Below are 23,389 nucleotides of genomic sequence, written 5' to 3'. Positions count from 1 at the left end.
AATGTTCCCAAGAAATGCCGATGCAGAACCACAGAACATTATTTTTTTTATCTGCACTAGACACCATCAAATCTGTATGTGCACAAAGTGCCTTTGAGGGGCTGGATTTCATTACAATTTGTAGGACATTAAGCTAACATGCCTAAAATGTCATATGAATCAGGCCGGACAAAGGCAGAGACAGGCAGTTTCATTGCAATTGCAACGGTTAAAAGTAATAATTTCATTAAGGAGATTAATAAGATTACTGGCCAGTGGACACAGCCATCTGCAACACTGGTGTTGTTAAATACGTTTCTGGATAGAAATTTAGATCTTAATCACAAAGGCATGTTGCGTCATTCACTTTCAGCTGCACAATAAGTTGTGGCTCGGAACTGGAAGATGTTTCAGAACATAAATACTGACCAGTGGCATCAAATTTTTTGGCAATGAGAAACTGACTGAAAAACTAAGGGGACAAAAGTTTAAGGACTTCTTTGAGAAAGCACGGAGAGCATTTCTTTATTATTCAAGTGTAATGGTTAATGCCTGTTGTCTTTGTCCATGGAGTTTTCTTGGCAGGGATACTGGAGTGGCTTTTCTGTTCCTGCTCCAGGTGGATCATGTTTGGTCAAAACTCTCCACTATGACCTGTCCGTCTTGGGTGGCTCTGCACGGCATAGCTCATAGCTTCTCTGAGTTATTCGAGCCCCTTCGCCAAACCTAGACAGAATCTTAAAAAGCAGAGACATCACCTTGCCAACAAAGGTCCTTATAGTTCAAGCCATGGTTTTCCCAGTGGTGATGTATGGAAGTGAGAGCTGGACCATAAAGAAGGCTGATCGCCAAAGAATTGATGCTTTTGAACTATGGTGCTGGAGGAGACTCTTGAGACTCCCATGGACTGCAAGAAGATCAAACCTCTCCATTCTTAAGGAAATCAGCCCTGAGTGCTCACTGGAAGGACAGATCGTGATGCTGAGGCTCCAATACTTTGGCCACCTTATGAGAAGAGAAGACTCCCTGGAAAAGACCCTGATGTTGGGAAAGATGGAGGGCACAAGGAGAAGGGGACGACAGAGGATGAGATGGTTGGACAGTGTTCTCGAAGCTACGAACATGAACATGAACAACAACAACAACAACGGTTAATGTCTGCTCTCCACCCACACTGCATTCTAGACTATGGACCTATTATTTCCCCTTCATCTCAAAAACCCTTAAAGAAAAACCCTGTGAAGAAATTTTTCAGCAGAAAGTGTTAAGATTATCAGTGTATCTAGTTACAGAGCTGCCTTAGCCTGCCATGTTTACCCTTTTGCATGCCTTTTGTTTTGCATTTGCATTTTCCAAAAAGCTTACCAAAAAAAGAAATAAAGAAAAACATGAACAATGATAAATGATACTCATCAGAATAAAAAATACTTAGCATTCTCGTAGCTTTCAGTGTTCAAAACACTTCACGTACATTAATTTATTTATGCTCACAACATTATTTTTATCCTCAGATTGCAAGCAAGGCGAGAAGGCTGAGAGGCAGAATCTTTCTAAGGCTGCACCTTGCAGGCCTGGGGAAGGGATTTAATTCAGAGCTGGAGCATCTGCTTTGCATGAGGAAAGTCCCACTTTCATGCTTTTGTCCGCACAGTGGCGTTTAGCACATAGGCAGGTCATGCTGGTCTAATTTTTCTCTGTGTGAATTTGTCACATTTGCCCATGGATAAATGATTTTTTTAAAGAAAAAAAATGTTGATGTTTCCAATAGACAGTAGTGCATAATGTTCTATGGACAGAGCATTCCACCAGGTCGGAGCCATCACTGAAAAGGCCCTGGCCCTGGTGGAGGATAGTCTGACTTCCTTAGGGCCCGGGACCTTTAAACTATGGTTATTCCTTATATCTTAAGGTCCTCTGCAGGGCACAACAGGAGAGGCGGTCCTGTAAATACAAAGGCCCTAAGCCACAAAGGGCTTTAAAGCTCAAAACCAGCACCTTGAACCTGACCCTATACTCCACCAGGAGCCAGTGCAACTGGTAAATCACTGGGTGAATATGCTCCCATGGCAGGGACCCCGTGAGGAGCCTCGCTGCAGCATTCTGCACCCGTTGGAGTTTGTGGGACAGTTTCAAGGGCAGCCCCGCGTAGAGAGAATTACAGCAGTCAACCCTGAATCATTCAGATTCTCTTTGTACACACCTCGGGTGTTTCATTGCATTGCCAAAACTGCTTTAAAGCAAGTTGCTCCAAATTGTACACCTGGATCACACTATTGGCTTTTTCATCACCTTGCAAGAGTAAATGTCTTTAAAGACCATAGGGGAGCTTTTTGTGTGTGTCCATGCACATGAGTTAGCAACATGAAATTCTCAGAAGGTCAAATTTGTTTTATTGCTATACAGTGAAGTGGATCAAGAAGGCATGACTGTAAGAATGCATCTTTTGGGGGGAATGGGAGGGGCGGAGGGCAAAAAACGACTTTCAGTGGGGGGGGGTTGCTTCTGATTTGCTTTTATGTAAATAGTGTTCCATTTACAGACTCCTTCACTGCAGTAAACAAACAAAAGTGGAGGCCTTTTAATGGACTGAAATACAAACTGGTGAGGCAAGTTATTTTACAAAGCCAGGACTGCAGGATCTTTCTAAGGCAAGCCGAATGAATAGGACAGTCACCTTTATTGTGGCACTGCTCCTGTGTCCCTTAACGTCAACTTGCTCATTTAGCAGCCTGAAATTCAGTACATGAAGCCTTTCTTATTACTTTGTCTGCATGCCAGAAAAGGGAGGGGGGAATCATTTCTCTGTGTCAGGCACAGAGAAAGGAAAACGAAAACAACTGATAAACTTAATCAAGGCAAGAAACTAAAGTTTTGGCAGGATCTCTGGCAACTCCAAAAATTGAAACAGGTTCTCCTAGGAATAGAGTCTCCAGCTTTTGAAATGGCCGCTATAGATGTGTCTTAAGAAGAAACACAAACTGTGGACATTAGCAGGTGATAATGGCTTCATTCCACACAGTTGTGAAGCACGCCGCCTGCTGATTTTTACAGATCAGGCTGCTGAAGGCACAAAAACAGAGCAGACCAGCTTTTTCTAATCAGTTGTTGTTTTCTTGATTTATGAATTGCCTTTTACATATATGTCTCCAATGTGATTTACCGTCACATCATACAAACAGCTAAAATAGATTTTAAAATGGTGCAACCCCCGATCCCTAAATAGTTTATAACAATACATAAGAAACACCCAAAGTAGAGGCCCTTTTGAGCCAGCTCATCAATGCAAATATACCAGTAATGGATGGCTATCATACCTCAACATGAATGCTGTGTCACAGTTTTGCTCCCTTTGCCTGTCACACGATTCAAGGATCCCACATGGGTATCCACCTTCCCTCACTCCAGCACAACTCTAGGACCTGCTCCCTGGATTTTGAGCACCATACCTCAATCCCAAGAACATGTGCTGAAGTAGTGCCTGGTGGGGCGGAGAAGGGTGGGGAGCCATTGCTTGCCTGACTTGCCCAACATAGAAGTTGCTGCTGGCAACTGATATGGTGAAGGACAAGGTGGTGGGAGGTTGGCATGGTGCAGGTGCAGCAGCAGAGCCAATCCAACACTTCCGCTCCTGCACCTGCACCTCACCAGACTCCCTGCTGTCTCATCCCTCTACATACAGTGTTGGATACCAGCAGTGACCTCTGCACTGGGAAGCCAGGTAAACAACATTATTGTTTAGTCATTTAGTTGTGTCCGACTCTTCGTGACCCCATGGACCAGAGCACGCCAGGCACTTCTGTCTTCCACTGCCTCCCGCAGTTTGGTCAAACTCATGCTGGTAGCTTCAAGAACACTGTCCAACCATCTCATCCTCTGTTGTCCCCTTCTCCTTGTGCCCTCCATCTTTCCCAACATCAGGGTCTTTTCCAGGGAGTCTTCTCTTCTCATGAGGTGGCCAAAGTATTGGAGCCTCAGCATCACGATCTGTCCTTCCAGTGAGCACTCAGGGCTGATTTCCTTAAGAATGGAGAGGTTTGATCTTCTTGCAGTCCATGGGACTCTCAAGAGTCTCCTCCAGCACCATAGTTCAAAAGCATCAATTCTTTGGCGATCAGCCTTCTTTATGGTCCAGCTCTCACTTCCATACATCACTACTGGGAAAACCATGGCTTGAACTATAAGGACCTTTGTCAGCAAGATGATGTCTCTGCTTTTTAAGATGCTGTCTAGGTTTGTCATTGCTTTTCTCCCAAGAAGCAGGCGTATTTTAATTTCGTGGCTGCTGTCACCATCTGCAACATTACCCTACCCCAATAGCACATCAGCTACTGATGTGCTGCCACCAGCTACTTTCCTTTTACGGAATATATTGACTGAACTTTCAGTCTACTTAAACAAGACCAATAGATTTTCTTTCTCCCTGGAAAGGCAATCAGCAGAACATAGTACTAAGTTACCCAGAAATAGAAGGAAGGAAATACTTCCTATCTGAAACACTAAGTTAAAGCAAGTACAGTGTGGGTGCTGTTTAGTTATCACAGGAGTTCCATATTCTGTCTGGAACAAGATTATAGTGTTGCATGACAAGAAAGCAAGACTGCCTCCCGAGCTGAAATATGGCTTATCATTCAAGAAGCAGGTTCTCAGCCATGAAGGCTAATGGCAGAGTTACACACGGCTGGGTTTGGACGATCATATCTCATCCAAATGCGGCCATTATGTCAGTCACAGTGGATGATATCCAACATTACTCAGAGTAGACCCACTGAAATGAATGGAACTCAACTTAGTTCTCATTTTGCCAGGACAAGGATTTCTCCTTGTGCAGTGGAATGTTCTCCTCCTGCCCTCCCCTGTTGTGTGCCCCTTAAATTTGCTGTAGGGTTTCCCCCCAACCCTTTGGGATGGGTATGGGGTACACAGAGGGGAGAAAGGAGGTGAGACCTGACTCCTTGCACTGAGGGACACAGTAGTTGAATACCACCCAATGGGTCTACTCTTGAGTGTAACTTAATATCACCCAATCAAGGTTTCCAATCCTGTGTTTGCTAAATGAGGAAAAGAGGGGCATTTGCAAGGGAGATTTGGCAGGCAGTGAATGAGGTGCTTCACTGTCTCCTTCATGCTTGCATTTTCCTTACAAATTCCCTCCACACATTCATTTTACACACACATAGACACCCAGCATTTTTTAAAAACTTACCCCCCTCTCTCTCTCTCTCTCTCTCTCTTAAAGATCAAATTTTTAAGGATTTGCAGAAACTGAGGTATGAGGCAAAATGCACAGGCACTATTCTTTGTTTTTTGTATTGAGAAACTAACCTGCTCCCACCTTTAGCATTTTAATCCTCTCCCCCTCAGACAAATTCCTGCAGGCTCTTATTCCTCTAGTTCAGCTTATTTTCCATTTTAGAGGCCAACTGGCAAAAAAACAGGACAAAATGCTGAGATGGAAAAAGCAGTGGGCAAGAGAATAAGTGGGTGATATCTTTGCACAGCAAAATGCTATCCCTTTCTCCTCCCCACCATGCCCCCTAAATCTGTTCTGGGGTTTTCCCCACCACCACCCCTCTGAAGCAGACTTGGAGACAGCATGGTGTGTGTGTAAATCCCATTGCACTAGTGCTAATCCTTACACTAGTGCAAATATTTCATTTCACACAGCCCACAGTTGAGAATTCACACATATCCCTAAGAAGCATTTCAGTGGAGACCAGGCCCACATTTAATGGAAAATCTAGCCTTATAATAGCCCGGGGTGGGTCTGTTTTAGCCCCAGTGACTTTGGGCTAATCAGATCATTCCTCTTACAGTGACCTCATGGATCTCTCAACTTTATTAAATATGGAAATAAAGGGCTGACTCAAATTGCTACCTCAGCATATTGGTTGTTGCCAAGAATAACTTCTGTCTGGTCAGGGCTTTTTGCAGCTGACATAAAGTTTAAAGCAGGAGAAGGAGAATTGCAACCATGTTTCATACTTATTGTGACTGGAAAGGAAAGCTAACTTCTCGAAATGCCAACTTTTTCTTCTTCTTGGTTCCATCAGGCCCTGTCTGCACTTGACATTTAAAGTGCTATAAACCCACTTTAAGCAGTCATGGTTTTCCCCAAAGAATCCTAGGAACTGCCATTTGTTAAGGTTACTAAGTTGTTAGGAGACCCCTATTCCCCTCACAGAGTTATAACTCCCAGAGTTCCCTGGGAGGAGGGATTGGTTGTTAAACCACTCCATGAATTGTAGTTCTGTGAGGAGGGGGAGACAGGGGTACCCTAACAATGCTTAGTGTGCTGGAAGTTTATTTAAGAGGGGAAATGGCCAGAAGTGAAAAGGTTTTATGTCTCCTTCAACTGTCACTCCTTTCATTAAGAAACTATCCTTTATATTTGTTTAGTGGTCAAGAGGAATGGGCCATTTTTAGAAGACATCTGAAGGCAGACCTGTACAGTGGTACCACGGTTTTCAAACATAATCCGTTCCGGAAGTCTGTTCGAGTTCCAAAACGTTCCAAAACCGAAGGCGGAAGCCTCAAAACGCAATCCTCAACATGGAAAACTCATAACGGAAGCCATGTTTCAATTTCTGAGGCACGTTCAAAAACTGAGGCACTTACCTCTGGGTTTTTGGCATTCACGTTCCGAAAAGTTCGACTACAGGGGCGTTCGAAAACCGAGGTTCCACTGTATAGAGAAGTTTTTCATGTTTTACTGTGCTTGATGTTTTCATTTGTTGTAAGCTGCCCAGAGTGGCTGTGGCAACCAGTCAAATGGGCAACATGCTATTATCATTGTCATTAGCAGTGTCTATAGTGTGGAATTCGTTGCCTCTACATATTAGGCAGGCACCTTCTGTGCTTGTTCTTAGATGCTGGCTTAAAACATTTTGATTTACACAAGTTGCCCTTGCCATGTCATCTATCTTACGTTCCTCTGATCTTTCCCTTTTTATGTTGTTACCTTTCATTTTATACCAAATCTGGGTTCGCTATGTGAACGTTCTGTGAGGGCATGGATTTCTGCTTGTGCAATGGAATATTCTGCTCCCCTCCCCACTAAACCCATTCTTGCACCCTGCACCCAGATTTAGGAAGGGCACAGGGTGCATGCATATAAGCGGAAGTCCTATATCCTTAGCAGTAGAGAAATTTACTCATCTGTTTATTTTTAAAAACTGCTGGCAGGCTGATACACAGATCTTCTGTGCAACATCTCATTTACTTGATTTAGCACAGGCAGGATGAGATGCAAGAGATCACCATTTAATTTTGCCATTTGGAAGCATGATATGTGGTAGATTTTGAGAGATAAAACAGTGGAAACTATTATGGTCAGAGGCAGGGAGGCAGCCTGGGAATTTCTGCCCAACAAAGCTGGAACAAACAAGTTTTTGGATTTATTAATCTTCCTTTATTTTAATTTCTTCTCATGGAACTGCTAGTGAAATGCCTACCACATGACCATAATATGTGGGGAAATATGCCCATAAAAATGGTCTGGCAGCTGAGCAGCTAGATGAATGTTTGGTTTTCCTTTGTTGCTGCGTGACCACATTTATTGTTGTCCTTTTGCTCCCAGGCTTATAAACAAAAACCTGTCCCTTGGTTGCTAGGCATGCAAATAGGACTCAACTGCAGGTGGGAATAGGTGTCAAGACTGCTGATGTCCAAGGTACTGGTGCCTCCATAAAGCAGCAATATTCCCATGTACCTTTCTTAAGCTGAAGAGACATTTGGGAGACTTTCACCTGGGGGAAAGGTTGTAGGCAGAGGAAGGGGAGACATTTGATTTGGTTTGCATTCAAAGGCAAATCTGTCAAATTCAAACTTTCTGAAACAACATGAGAACTGAAACACAGCAATCCACTGAAATTCACACTTCTCCAATTTTTTGCAGTGCTGTTCCCCTGCCAGCCAATGTTGACAAAAACGAATGTGTTACAGGAAAGTCTGCATAAAAGTTAATAAATACAAAAGTGCATTATATTAAGAAAAACTGCTTGCACAAATGTGTACATTATTCAAAACTGAATACAAAAAATGTGCTTGCTAGGGGAAATTCACACTAAAATGCTGGTGAATTTTCATTAGCAATTTTTTTCCCAGTGAACCACTGCAGAAATGTGGAGGACTGAATTGGAAAAAATGAGGAATGGGAAGAACTGAAATGGACAGATCCTTCTATTCCTAGTTCCTCAACACATACAATATCAGCTTTCTCTACCTCTCCTGGTTGTTTTAGTGCCGTGTTGCCTACTCATACTAGTAGACAGACAGACAAATTGTGTACAGTTATCTAGAATATTACTATGGAAGATATCCAGATATGATACTGCATGAAGGTAACTTTTGAGCCTGTCCAATTTACAACCGGTGAATTTACAACAACGAATTTACAACCAGTAAAATTACTTCATTAACCAGCTAAATAACTGGACAACCAAATAATCAATCATTTTATTTGTATGTCACCTTTCCAAAGTTAAAATCAAGCTCAAGGCAGCTTACAACATATAAAAAATTATGTAACTATAACCATAACAAAAGTAGTCATAAACAATAAATAACACAACAAAAAGTACACAACCAAACTGAACAATTTCCACACGATTTATGGAAGACCCAAAATAAAAATATAGTGGTAACTTGGGTTACAGACGCTTCAGGTTACAGACGCTTCAGGTTACAGACTCCGCTAACCCGGAAGTAGTACCTTGGGTTAAGAACTTTGCTTCAGGATGAGAACAGAAATTGTGCGGTGATGGCGCGGCGGCAGCGGGAGGCCCCATTAGCTAAAGTGGTGTCTCAGGTTAAGAACAGTTTCAGGTTAAGAACGGACCTCCAAAACGAATTAAGTTCTTAACCTGAGGTACCACTGTACAAAGAATTAACCACAACATCCCCCACCTCCAACAAAACCGCCTAGACCAGGCATGGGCAAATTTGGCCCTCCAGCTGTTTGGGGACTACAATTCCCATTATCCCTAGCTAACAGGAGCAGTGGTCAGGGATGATGGGAATTGTAGTCGCAAAACAGCTGGAGGGCCAAATTTGCCCATGCTTGCCCTAGACAATACCACAGCTGAGGAGTCCATTCAGCAGCCTTAACTTTTGTAGCTGGAGTCAGTCAGGGCCCTGCCCTCCCAGGCCAGGTGGGAAAAGGCCTTCAAGGCAGGGAGCAGGTCTTCCAGGACTCGCAGACAAGATGGTCAGGCATACAAGATCAGGACTTTCCCTCTAAAAAGATGTTTCTAAACATGTAAGAGGATCTTCCGTGATCTCATGTAAGTTCCTTCTTCTGATTTCACATTGCCCAAGTGCAGTTCTTATGCACAGGGCGAACAAAGTGGCCGACAAATTGTCTGAACCAGCTCTTAACTGAACTTGACCTAGTATTTCAAGTGCTGTCCTATTTATGTTATTTTATTGGAACAAACTATTAATGGTACTGTGAGAGTTTTCTGTCACTGTCACAGAATTTGCTGAACAGGGGTCTTTATCACCCTTGAATAGCTTGGTTAATAATGCCACTAGACAGAGATGAGAACTACATTGAGATGGAAAATTTGTTGTTATAGAAGGAGTTTTGTTAATTTGCATTTACGCCTCCTGATCTGGAACAAGGCATCTACTTGAGTCCATTTCCTTTATGTCAGCTATTTTAAAAATAGACCATACAGCCATATGGAGTAACTGGTCGGTAGATTCACTAGAGTTGAACAAAATACCCCAATTAATATGAGAAACCTTAAAACATCAATCCTTTTAAATGAATCATCATTACTAAAGGCAGCATTATGAAAAGTGTGGTTTAAACCAGGTTCTGCAAACATCTATTTTGGACTTTCTCTTAGCTTACTCGAAAATGCTCATATCATGGTTTAAAATTAATACAAAATAACATGCATCAAGGCTGTCACTCAATTTGACATGTCTTACATTAATTATATTCATTAATTGCAATCAATTGCTAAATCTGCATACACTGGCATGTGAGTAGAGACACGGTATTTAGATTCTGTGCATGTGCACATGTGCACACATGCACACACTAAGGTAAAGGTAAAGGGACCCCTGACCATTAGGTCCAGTCGTGGCCGACTCTGGGGTTGCAGCACTCATCTTGCTTTATTGGCCGAGGGAGCCAGCATACAGCTGTGGCCAGCATGACTAATGGTCATGTGGCCAGCATGACTAATCCACTTCTGGCGAACCAGAGCAGCACACGGAAATGTCGTTTACCTTCCCGCCAGAGTGGTACCTATTTATCTACTTGCACTTTGATGCGCTTTCAAACTGCTAGGTTGTCAGGAGCAGGGACTGAGCAACGGGAGCTCACCCCGTCGCGGGGATTCGAACTGCCGACCTTCTGATTGGCAAGTCCTAGGCTCTGTGGTTTAACCCACAGCGCCACCCGCGTCCCTCATGCACACACTAGGTGCTTCCTAAAACAAAGATAGACTATCTGTGCTCCTCCATTAGTTCTTCGACTCCATCTCCTGTCAGCTCTAACCTGCATGGCAAACAGACAGAGATCATGGGAGTTGAAAACCAACAACATCTAGAGAGCCACAATATCTAAGACACTTTTCCTGCAAGAGAGGAAGGAGGGATATCTTCTCTAATACAGTGCCAATTATTTGTTTTTTAACTGTTTTTATGTTGTATTTTGTATTTTGTTTCTTTTTATTTTTCATTTTCATTGTTATATTTTAAAAACTTTAATAAATATCTTTTTTAAAAAAAGATATCTTCTCTAATACAGTGCCTTACCACACATGTATTTTTGTATCATTGTATTCATTTAAATCTGCAATTAATTGAGCACACATTTTAATCAATCGTCTTTTAGTTGATTTATTGTTGCTGCCCGGCTTAGCGTTTACATGGTGCTCTAGATTGTTTGAAGAACTTCATATGCATTAGCCTAGTAATCCTTACCAACAAACATGTTGGGTAAGTCGGTATTATTGCATTATAGAGATGGGAGTGATGGGCTGAGATTAAAAGGCTGAGGTGAGATATGAAGAAGGGACCTCAACCATGTTGCTGCCCAGGACTGACCTGCTGGGAGCCTGAAGGGCCTGCCCTGCCTCTCTCCACCTGGCTTGGAGCAGGGCCTAGCGGGCTCCATAAAAGACTGCTGCTGCTGCTGAGGGCTCCGTTTTTGTTTTTTAAATTACATTTATTTATTTATCTATGAAATTTTAAATTGTGATTGATATTAATGCTGTATTCTTAGTTTTAGATTTTACGATTTACGTGGTAATTGTTTTCCGTTTGGTTGTGTACTTTTTGATGTGTTTTATTTATTGCTTATGACTTTTGTTATGTTGGTAATTACCGTATTTTTTGCACTATAAGACTCACTTTTCCCCTTCTAAAAAGAGGAGAAATGTGTGTGTGTGTGTGTCTTATGGGGGGAATGCAGGCTGTGCAGCTATCCCAGAAGCCAGAACAGCAAGAGGGATGGCTGCTTTCACTGCGCAGCGATCCCTCTTGCTGTTCTGGCTTCTGAGATTCAGAATATATTTTTTCTTGTTTTCCTCCTCCAAAAACTAGGTGCGTCTTGTGGTCTGGTGCGTCTTATAGAGCAAAAAATATGGTGCCGTATGTAAATCTTGTCATGTTGTAAGCCACCTTGAGCATTGTTTTAACTATGGAATGGCGGCATATGAATAAAATGATGATGATGATGATGATGATGATGATGATGATGATGATGATGATCCTGTCTTACAACGGCAATGATAAACCTGTTATGGGTTGAAGCATTTCAGAATGCAGGTGGGAATGAATGCTCCTCCTTATAAATAATAATATATCTTTTTTATTTATAACCCACCCTTCCCGGTTTAAAAACCGGGTTCAGGGCAGCTAACAGCAAATATAAAACATTGATTAAAATGTGACTTTAAAACAGCATAAAACACAACATAAAATGCAGCATCAATATCAATAAAATTCAAAAATTCAGGGGTCATTTTTTTTTGGGGGGGGGAGAACCCAGTCAGTAGACATCGAATGATCACTAGGGCTAACTGGCCAAGTTGGTGCTACTAGTGCCAGCAATGAGACCAGGGAAGAATTTAAATGTGGGGTCCCAGAAAGGGTTTCTTCATAGAAAAGGAAAGGGAAAAGGGAATAGAGGATCAGGCTAATTCAAATTGAAGGCCAGGCAAAATAGCTCTGTCTTACAGGCCCTGAGGAAGGAGTCAAGTCCTGCAGGGCCCTAGTCTCTTGTGACAGAGCATTCCACCAGGTCGGAGCCATCACTGAGAAGGCCCTGGCCCTGGTGGAGGATAGTTTGGCTTCCTTAGGGCCTGGGACCTTTAAGCTATTATTATTCATGGACCTTAGGGTCCTCTGCGGGACATACCAATAAATGTGGGGGTGAGGATCTCTCTCTCTCTCTCTCTCTCTCTCTCTCTCTCTCTCTCACACACACACACACACACACAATCTATCCATCCCCATTTGGGAAACTAGTACACTGAGAATGGTTCTAGCCTAGCCTTATTTTTGACACACAGTTTTCTATGTGTATGAATCTTTATGCATAGGAATCTCCCTATTCCATGGGAAAACCTTGGATTCCCTCCACCGTCTGTTGAACTGTAGAGCTGGAAGGTACCACAAGGGTCACCCCCTGCAATGCAGGAATCTTTGGCCCAACAGAGGGCGTGAACCCACAACCCAGAGATTAAGAGTCTTGTCCTCTAATCGACTGAGCTATCTTCTGCCTGAAGTGCTACAACCCTGACAAAGGGTTCACTCTAGTGAAAACTAGGCCAGCGAAAAGAGTGTAAATTTTAAAGACTCTCATCCATCAATGCCGTACATCAGCTCCTACTGCAATCTTTTTCTGAATGCAGCAATGGTACAGTTCAGACTCAAAATAACTGTTCTTCTAAAATGCCACTACAACAGGAAGAGGCTGCTTCCTGATCACACACCTATGCCTACCCTGTCCATCACTAACGAAGGTCAACAAAATAAAGATGGAGGACAGTGACTCCAAAGGCAATAAGAAGCACTGGCCAGAGCATGAATATTTCAGAGCCTGTTTTTTGTTTGGTCATGGAATACATGCCACAAAGTGACAAATTACTGCAAGCAGTGATGCTTAGAATGTCTGGTAACCTTACCTTGGGATCTGCTTAGAAATACTAATCTCAGGCACAGAGGGAGATCCATTGCAGGGAGTTGGGGGAGGGGAGAGACCTCAACAAAATAACATTCTTTAGGACTATCCCACATATTAGTAGGGTAGCCACTTGTCCTCCTTTATAGAGGACAGTCCCTCACTCTCCCCTCAGTGCCTCTCCAACTCCTTGATCCATCTTTGTCATGCTGGAACGTGAGCAGAGGAGGGCAACCAAGATAATGAAGGGTCTGGAAACCAAGCCTGATGAGGAACAGTTGAAGGAGCTGGATATGTTTAGCCTGGAAAAGAGGAGGCTGAAAAGAGATATGATAGCCATCTTCAAATATCGAAAAGGCTGTCACGTGGAAGATGGAACAAGCAGGTTTCTTCTGCTTCAGAGGGAAGGACCCAAACCAATATTTTCAAGTTACAAGAAAGGAAATTCTGACTAAACATCAGGAAAAAACATTCTGACAGTAAGAGCTGTTCAACAGTGGAACAGTTTCCCTCAGGACCTTGTGGACTTTTCCTTCCTTGGAGGTTTTTAAGCAGAGGTTGGTGTCTTTTAAAAACTGCGTTATTCAGGCAGACCTTTGGAAACGTGAATCTTTTTCTTGTTGATGGTTTTACTGCAGTACTGTGTTTTTAAGTTGTACACCTCCCGGTTCTGTTTTCTATGAGAGCACAGTTTGTAAATATTTAAATAAAACAAAACAAATGAAAAATGAATCGCTGAACAGAGCCATAGAGCTCATGCAGACAAAGAGCAAATACATAACCTAGCCAGCTTCAAGTCCACCCACTGATAGATTCCCAACATGGTCTAGAAATGCAGCTTAATGTGTGGCCATAGCAAACACCTACTCTTTCTACAACTTTGAATTGGTTCTCAGGGGAATCCCTTGGGAAGTAAAGTGCATTAAGTGGTTGTCGAAATGAAGTAATTGTGTGAAGATGGTCTTGGGACATGAAGCGATTTCAAGCTGTTCCCGCCACCTCCCAGTGCTTTGAAGAGAAAAGAATGGGATGCAGAAAATTTTAGTGGAGTTTGGAATTTATGAATCCCTGCTATTAAGGATTGGCAAAGACACCTTCCAGTCATTACTCGAGATTTCTCAGGGCCGCTTGGTTCTAGAGCTTTGTTTAGGCTTATGTTATAGCTTTCAAAGATATGATTTTGCTCTGGGTCTGTGTGATTTTTTAATTTTTATTATCTTTTTTTGCAGCAACTTGTTCTTTAAAAGGTAAAGGGACCCCTGTCCATTAGGTCCAGTCGTGGCCGACTCTGGGATTGCGACGCTCATCTTGCTTTATTGGCCGAGGGAGCCAGCGTACAGCTTCCGGGTCATGTGGCCAGCATGACTAAGCTGCTTCTGGCGAACCAGAGCAGCGCACGGAAACGCAGTTTACCTTCCCGCCAGAGCGGTACCTATTTACGTACTTGCACTATGACGTGCTTTCGAACTGCTAGGTTGGCAGGAGCAGGGACTGAGCAACGGGAGCTCACCCCGTCGTGGGGATTTGAACTGCCGACCTTCAGATCGGCAAGTCCTAGGCTCTGTGGTTTACCCACAGCGCCACTCGCATCCCAACTTGTTCTTTATGACACCTTTAAAAATGCACACACACACGTAGATACTGGTGCAGGGAAGACTACATTCATTTAACTATGTCCAAGTCTATTTCTCAAACCATTAGTCAGACAGCTGAGGCCTCTGTCATTTTGGTTGTTGTTTTTCTTTAAAAAGAAGATCAACACAAGTTGGATTTTCTACAGTCCTCTGCCTTAAGAGTACACTTTTCGCTACTAGGAATTTCTTGTCAATTTACTGCTCAGACCATCACCAAGAGTACATCTGCAGCGGTAGAGTCTCAAGTGTGAAGACTAATCATTTGGCTTTAATAGGTAGGAAAGACCCCCCTCTGAGTTCCATCATCCAGAGAGAGAGAGAGAGAGAGAGAGAGATTTGGAGTGGACAGAAGGAACTGGAGCCTTTTCCACAATAATCCTTAGGCTTTGGGGTGAGTTCCAAGAATCCCTTCATATGATTTAGGGTGGCCACTTGTGCATTGCCAAAAGGGTGGGGCGATGCATCACCCAAAAAAGAGGACACAGATCTGCACATAATCAATATGATAGAAATATAATCCTGCTCACCATAGTGAGGGAGAAACGTGAAAAGGTGGAAGTCTCTGCTTGCTCAGTCCATGTGATTATTGTTGATGGGCTACATTATGCTACATTATCTTTAAACAAGACCAGACAGCTCTTCCAGCAGAGGACTGAAGGAGTCCATGCAGCTCTTCAAATAGAGGACTGTCCCCTGACAGCCCTTGAAACAGAAAACGGTCATATGTTAAGTAGGGCACATGCCTACCCTAGTCTGATCTCCGGTTGAAATTCTTTCTCAATTGTATCTGTAGTTCATCTGCTCATATTACTTTGGGAACATAGGAAACTGCCTTAGGCCAGGTCAGATAACCAGGCTGTCCATCTTGTTCTCTACTGTACACACCAGGGGCCATCAACTTTGTAAGGCCTGTGGGAGCATTTGGATATTTGAGTGTGACTCTCTCCCCCACCCCCTGGATGTCAAAGGAAGAGCTGAAAACAAGACTATGAAGCAGACTTCCCACCAAGGCATGGACTCCTGCTATGAATGTTTTTTGCCTTAGTTCTCTGCACCAAAAGTTTTTATCATGCACATTATATGCAAACAGATATGCACATTGCTTTCCAATGTGTGCTTTTTACATATTCCTTGATATATAATTGTTGTTCGTGGACTGTGAGTGTGAGTCGTTTCTTTGCTAGAGGCAACCTATATGTAGCGGGGCTGCAGTCCTAATCAGTATACTCAGTAAGTAAGTGCAATTGAATTCAATAAAAACTCAATACTCCCCATCTCAGATAATGCACCGGGTGGTTTTTCTTTTACCTGCTATTTTATTCTTAGCTAGCAGAGCAGGCGTGCTCTGGTCCATGGGGTCACGAAGAGTCGGACATGACTAAACGACTAAACAACAACAACAGCAGAGCAGGGACAGAGGCAGTTGGAGTTTTTCTTCCATTTTGCTTTTTTTAATTGTATGCCACCCATAGATCTCATTGTGGTCCACAGCTTCCGGGCAAGAATCAGGTGTTTGCTTGCTGTGCAACATTTATAATAAAAGTTTAGAAAGTGATGTTCCTGATGCATGACAGAATCATCAAAAGTTAGGCATGACGCAAGTCCTGTTGCAACCAGCGGACTTAATTTAATCACAAGCACAGCAAAATCCTATTCCCTTCCTTTCATGTGGGCTTGCTGGATTATGCTCCTTATATTTACAGGATCATTGTGGGCTAAATCTGTACTGTATACTTGGAGACTACAGACTGGGTTTGTACACACTACTGCATATCTCGAGGTGCAGCTTTTCAGCCTACCAAATTGTCTCACTAATTGTCTCTCTAAACTAACAGTGCATTATGGCTGCTTGTGGAAACATACTGAAAAGATTCCAAGATCTTTAAGGAAACAAAAGGATTGCAATAGTGTCAACAGAAGCATCCAGACATCAGGTTTATGGTCCTTCAAACCATGGTTGGAAGGATTACAAACAAGCTGTGCTCCTTTATTTCCCACTCCCCTCCCCTTCACCTCTCCTCACACACAGCTTGATGAACAACTTCCTGGTTTAATGAAATGATAGCTTGCTTTTAAAGCTGAACGGGCAAACCATGGTTTCAGCAAGTCCTCTGAACTGGGATTGCAAACCAGGGTTAGCTCTACATTTGCGGCATAATGCAAAATGTGGTTTCATTAAACCAGAGAGTAATTTGTTGCAGCCCTGTGCAAGAGAGGAGAAGGGAAGTGGAAGTGGATGAGGGAGCACCAAGCTCATTCATGAACCTTCTAACCATGGCTTGCAAGATCCAAAGAATGACATCTGAATGCAGCCAAGAGCTCTTTTTAAAGAACTCCCACTGAATTGAACAGGCCATCCCTAAGTTAAAAGATCTGATAAATCTGAGTTGAGGGTTCAACAAAGGTCTACAGCTTTGATTGTACAGAGGAACCAAAGTACACTGCCCAGAGCTTGGGGCATTCATAAATGCCCTATGAAATGCCCTATGCTTCATGCTCTGAAACACATTGGCTTGGATCTTCAGATAAGGCACTTCATGGAAGGAAACTTTCACATCTCCTCCTCCCCCTGGAATCACCTACACCCCCAGAAGAACCTCCTCAGTGGGTCAAGGGACCCTCCTCAACAGTGTGGGGTGAGGGACCTCTTGAACAATATGGATTGTTTTTGTATGATTTGGGGCAATTCCTCCTTCCACCAGCAGTCCTCATATTGTTTAAGAGGGGCCCCTGGCCCTTCAGAGAAACTTTGCAGGGGGCTCCAGAGAAGAGACAGGGATGAGAGTCTTTCCTTCTCCTAAACTTCCCTAAGTTAACATCTTAGGATCCAAAGTATGCTTGGAAGTAAGTCCTGCTGGTTTTGATGACACTCAGTGATGTATTTGGAATCCAAGTCGAGAAGGCTGGAGGTATATTGTGATGGCACCTTGGCAAAGGAGGACTAGAAAGCCATTATTTCAAATGCAGAATCATATTGTGTGAGCTGGCTGATCTCTGGTAAGGCCAGCAGTAATTTCTTGCAATTGTAGCAGCACTTTCTTTAGCCGCCACAATCACAAACATATCCGTGATTGCCTGATCTGCACAATGTATTTCTCAGTGCATGAGCCATGATTGCCTGGTCCTTGCTCTGCAGAATTACCATGAGGAAATTGGTATACATGATTCTGTGACTGGAATAGGTTGTGGTGCCCAAACGTGACGCAGTGTATGTCTTTTTACCCTGACATTTGTTCATTTGTTTTAAAGATGTCTATTCCATCCTTCCTTTCTAAATGCCAGAGCGATTCACAAGAACTCTTTCAACCCAAATTGGTGATGTAAGGCTTCAGCAAGGGAGTGGGTGCCTAACTCTTTCCCCTCTTTCTGCTCAGAACTGACAACCTCATGCAAGCTACTTTTCAATGGGGGAGTGGGGTGGTTAGGTGTTTATTTCCCATTGCAAGCAGACAAGCAGATTAGGGAGAAGGAGAGTGCAGCTATTTTGAACCAGAAAATGGTCAGAGGGAGGATGGCCATGCAAGTCCCTCTGCTTAGCCCTTTAAACTCACAGCATCCAGGGGCTGATGCTGGTTGCAAAATGCTGGTGTGGACAGGTGTAGCCAACAAGCCTGTTCATGGGTGGGGTGCAGCTGGGTACACTTCCCCCAGGTCTTGGAGAGCTAAGCCAGCTGGGGGCCCCACCAGGGGCCTGCCAGACTTATGCTGTCATGCCAAGAAAGCCCCATGCCTCCCAGACGACCAGGGACTTAATCGGCGAAATGGCCATGGGCAAAATGCCAATATGCACTGTAAGGCTCTGGTTATAAAATCTGGGCCTGCGTTACTGCAGGTCCCTAATTAACCACAGTTTCTCAGTTTGTCTGAACCAGGAATCTATGACTACCAACTTCAGAGCAAGCCTGGATCTTAAACCGACTCCAACCTATGGCATAAGATCCTAGGTTGTCCCAAAGTTGGCTACCATGGTTTCCTAGTTCAGATGACACAGGAAACTATGGTTAGTTAGAGATTCCTTGGTTAATCGAGGCATGCCACGAAGGGAGGAGTAAAAGGGCTGCATGCCAGGGTAAAAGGCTTTTGTATCTCGGTTTATTAAGCTGACATACAATTGTATAAATGCTTGTAGTCAATGGCCAAAACAGTTTCCCACGCACACTGCAATCAGTTGCTGCAACAACAAAACTTTTAGAGCAACTTTGTAGCCCCACAGAAGTGTTTCACACCTGCCCCAACAAGTGGATCATGGAGAATGTAAGAAATCCATGATCAGCATTCCCGACACCTTCAGGAAGCTTAAAAGCAGCCGATGGGGAAAGGGGAGTAAGTTGACGCAGGACAGTGGAAAGAGAGTGTTTGATTCTATCCTTCCGTGCTGCTTTGCCAATCAAAATCCCTCCCGCCGAAAGCTGCTAATGCACCCACCAGCCTAACAAGGGATAGGGATGGGCCACAGTGGTGAAGTATCTGCTTTACATTCATAAGGTCCCAGGCATCTCCAGCTATGGCTGAGAAAGAGCCCTGCCTGAAATCCTGAAGAGTCTCTGGCCAGCCAGTGTAGACAACACTAAACTAGATGGACCAATAGTTTGATGCACTATTAAAGTTAAAGCAGCTTCCTATGTACAGTATAACTATCTATCTATACCCCTCCCATCCCAGTGGGGCTAACAGCTGCTTTCAGGGGAGCAAGCCAACCCAAGCCAATGGCACACCACAGCACCTTTTAAGTTTTGGGTTTTTAAAAAAATAACGCCAGGAGATCCAATTACAGATATCCAGCATCACATGCAATTTGACCCTAGAGCATCAGAGCAAACACAAAACAAAACTTGACTGCTCTTGTGGAACTTGTGAGCTGCCTTTCTCTCCAAAACCAGGACACTTTTTTTAAATGAAAGAGCCTAAGAGCTCCAAAAGGCAATGTAAGCCGATTTGATCTAGCTGGCTTCAACATGACCAGAAAGACAGGCTTAGAAAGCGGGCCATTGAACTGTAAGTTAAGCTCAGATGTATCAGGTTTTATACCCAAGGCATTCCAATTTATCTTACCCTGCTTGAAATCTTCTACAACATCTCTGCTCTCCTTCACTCCTTTGCTGAACAGCTTTTGGAGCCAAACATTTAACCCTCAACTCCCAATCCTCCTTTGATTTGGACCCTCTTGTTCTGAAGGTCCACAACTAATTTTTCCTAACAGGAGACATAACTGTGAATTAAGTGAAAAGAGGAACTGGATAAACTTTTTAAAGAAAATCTGTAGCTGGCTAACAAAGCTTAGCAAATAATAACAACACAGGGAGGCTTTACAAATTTGTTACTGTCAACATCACAGGTGGACATGATGGAAAAAGGTGGAAATGATGGGAAAAGAAACCTTCAAGCAAATATCACATTATAGATTAATTAGCTATGCCTATTCCCCCCATACACACTGTGTTAATCACAAAAAGGAGAAATTCTTTTTTTAAAAAAAATGTACGTATGTGGGTGGATGGGGAAACTGATGTGGTTTTTAAGAAACATTTTACATTGGGTCAACAATAAGAAAGGAAAGTACTTAAAGCTGGGACTCTAAGCATATTTGCTCGGAACAAAATTATTCAGAAATATTTTTCATTTTCAAATAAACGAGTCAATGATCACTGCCTATAAGTCTACATAAATACCTAATATATAAAACTAAAGAGGACAAGGCGGTCCGGCAAACTTTTTCTAATCATTTAATTAGACATTTGTTCACTGAGCCTATTCTAGATACCAGACAAATGCCTATTTAGGAGTATATTTTATGACTTGAAACAGCTCATCATTACCAACTGTTTTTAGCCTGAACAATTTCCAAATCTGCACACCTAGATGCAAATCTCGTAAAGGAAAGCTTTAAGTGAGCTTTTCTTGATTAAACAAATGAGCACGTTACTATTAATTAACATAACGCCTCCTTTCTGCACTTATATGAAGTGTGCAGTTTCCAGTAGAATTCATACTATGCCAGCGCAAAGTTTGCAGATGCACAAAAGCTAGGCGCTGAACCCAATCTTTAAGTCCAGTTAAGTGAAAATACCTTTATTCCTGTTGAAATGAAGTTAACATAAATTAGTTTGTGACCTGATCCTGTGCACTGACTTTATTGCAAGTTATTCCATGTAACTCCATGATTTGAACTGCAGCCTTAAAACCACGAACTAACCCTTAACTATCTTGTAGATCAGTCTAAAGAGGTACAGGTTGGTGGGTAACACGATTTCAGTGGTCAGGGCAATGTGCATTTCCCCTCATTTAAGGCATAGAATGAAATCAACATTTATTTGTGCTTTTTAATATTAAACTGTGCATGATTTTCTTGATCCAAGCCTTCCCTAGCTCTTAAATATTGCTGAGCTGCACAGTCTTTTATATATATATATATATATATATATATATATATATATATATATACACACACACACACACACACACACACACACACTAATTACAGAGCCAATTCAGTGACCATGAAGAGTTCTTACAGCATCTAGCTCTATAAAGCAAGAAGTGCTGAGTCAGGATGCTCATTTAACTTTCATGTGTCACATTACATATGCACTCCTATGGTTGACATTGACGTGGGCAAAAGCCTGATCAACAAGCCCTGAAATCAGCCAGAAGTACCGAAAATAAGGGGAAAGGCAGGGATTTTCCCTCTCTGCTCTCTGTCCTTATCCTTCCTATTCACGCATGTTAAGATATGGATCTGGATACATACTAGAGGTGATTTTAAAAGTGGGTTGTTGCTGATGTTTTCTTTTGGCAGAGGGAGTTGAGCAAGGGAGGGAGGTTAACCAAGAAATTAGATTTGGTTGCATATAAGGGAAAAAAGGCTCCAAGCAATGGGCTCAATATTTCAGCACTCCCTCCACAATAAGACCTGTTTTCTTTAAGGGAAAAGGACCACGTGAAGAAGGAAGAGAGGGAGTCAAGGTTAAAGCCACCATCCCTAGCGTACCAAGGGAAAACAGCACCCTCCGCTTTCAGGGCTATATACATGGATCGATAGCAGTCGGAGGCTGCGATTCTATCTAGAGATGCTGGAAGACGTGCGTTTGAAATTCCAACCTTTGCAAAAAGCTTCTCTCTCCGTCGCGCGTCCCCCGCCCGCCCGCCCCCAAATTCATTCATTCACTCTTTTTGCTGGGCCAGATCAGGCGCCGCCCGTTTAACGTGGAGAGGAGGCGGAAGAGGAAGAGGAGCTCGGCGGTGTGCGTGAGAGAGACAAAACAAGCACACCCCAAACAGCGGCCGGGGAACCAGATGCGCTTCTGAGGGCGCAGAACCTCCGTCCACAAAGGGGCAGAGGGAAAGAGGATGCACAGGGGCCGGAGTTTGCGCGCGAGGTTTTGCAAAGCCAAGCCCACCACCACACAAAAAAAGTAAAGAGGGAGAGCGCCTCTTATTGTTTGCCCTTCAGCTGACATACATGCAAGGATGCCTTGAAAGCAGGCGCTGGAAAGGAGAGGTAGTGGGGGGGGGGCGTTGTCGGATTTCCACTAGCTGTTTTCCTAGACGGTTTTGTCTTCCCGGGAAAGGCTGACCTGGTGCGTAAAGGTCACCGGTCCAACCGGCGTCCAGGGCAAGACCCCGAAGTTAGTTGCAAAGTTCACCTGCTGCAACCTCTAGCCACCGGCCTCCTTTTCCTGAAGTGAGGCAAGAGCCCGGTCCACCTGTTGCACGAGGCGCAGGCGATGCGTCCCCCTGCCCACCCCAAACCACCCCAGAGAAACTTAACCGAAGGTGGATTTCCACCTTTTGCACAGCTCGCTTCTTGCTGCCTCCTCTTACCTGCATGTGTCCCTGGTACATTCTGCTTTGCCTGCTTCAAGATCCACCCCCCGAGGCCGACAGGTTGTGGGACTGGGGGAGGAGGGGGTCGTCTTCCCCGACTAGGCAACTGCAAGCAGGTACAAGGTGAGAGCGGAGCTCTGGAGGAAGCGGGAGTCTCGGGCGCCTGCAAGGGCTGAGTTAGGTGCCCGGCAAGCTCGCCGCGTCTGTTGCTCGCCGGTGACCTCCGCCGCCTCCTCCTTCCCCTTCAAGGCGGCTCGCCGGGGATTTCTGGCGCGCAGAGAGTGCCAACGGGCAAAGGGAGCTGTCCTTCTCCCCCGGGGTGCTGGAAGAGGAAGCAGGCAGCTAGGCAAAGAGGGGAAGGGATGCAGGAGGGCTCTGTTGCTGCTGCTGTTGTGACTGTTCTTATTTTTGCAAGGCAAAACCCGGGGAGGACTGCAAGCAAACTCTGGCCGCCTCCGCTGCCTTTATAACTCTGCTGGTCTCTTTTTTCAGGCGAACTCTTTTGGGCTTCCTGCTTGGCTCCTTCATTTCGCTTCCTCTCCAAAAGCGACCCCTCCTCCTCCTCCCTCCTCTTGCTGCTGCTGCTGCTGCTGGACGGAGAAGGAGCCTCCCCCTCCTCCCTCTCCTTCCTTCCCTCCTTCCCTCCTTCCTTCCCTCCCTCCCTCTGCAAAGAGCGGAGCGCGCGCCATCCGGGGATCGTTCGAAATACCAGCGCGCGCTCGGCCACTGCCTGACTGCATAGCCTGCAAGGTGCAGCGGGCATTGCCGTTAGGCAAGCCTTGTTTCCCTCTCTGTCTCTCCCTCTGTTGTT

The 23,389-nt window shown here is 44.0% G+C and overlaps 1 protein-coding gene across 5 annotated transcripts in view; it reads right to left on the bottom strand.

The window, feature by feature from the left end:
- Window positions 1-23,178, bottom strand: part of PEX5L (peroxisomal biogenesis factor 5 like) — a 173,588-nt gene extending 150,410 nt beyond the window's left edge. For all 5 annotated transcript variants that reach the window (XM_082224205.1, XM_082224209.1, XM_082224207.1 and 2 more), the window contains exon 1: window positions 22,576-23,178. In XM_082224205.1, the coding sequence (XP_082080331.1) occupies window positions 22,576-22,596 (21 nt within the window). In that variant the 5' untranslated portion in view covers window positions 22,597-23,178. The remainder of the gene's footprint in view (window positions 1-22,575) is intronic.
- Between the last annotated feature and the right edge of the window lie 211 nt (window positions 23,179-23,389).

Source organism: Podarcis vaucheri (genome assembly GCF_965113315.1).
Source record: "Podarcis vaucheri genome assembly, chromosome: 5".
Lineage (NCBI taxonomy): Eukaryota > Metazoa > Chordata > Lepidosauria > Squamata > Lacertidae > Podarcis > Podarcis vaucheri.
Note: the sequence above shows the minus strand (reverse complement) of the source record. Positions and strands in the feature narration are given on the sequence as shown.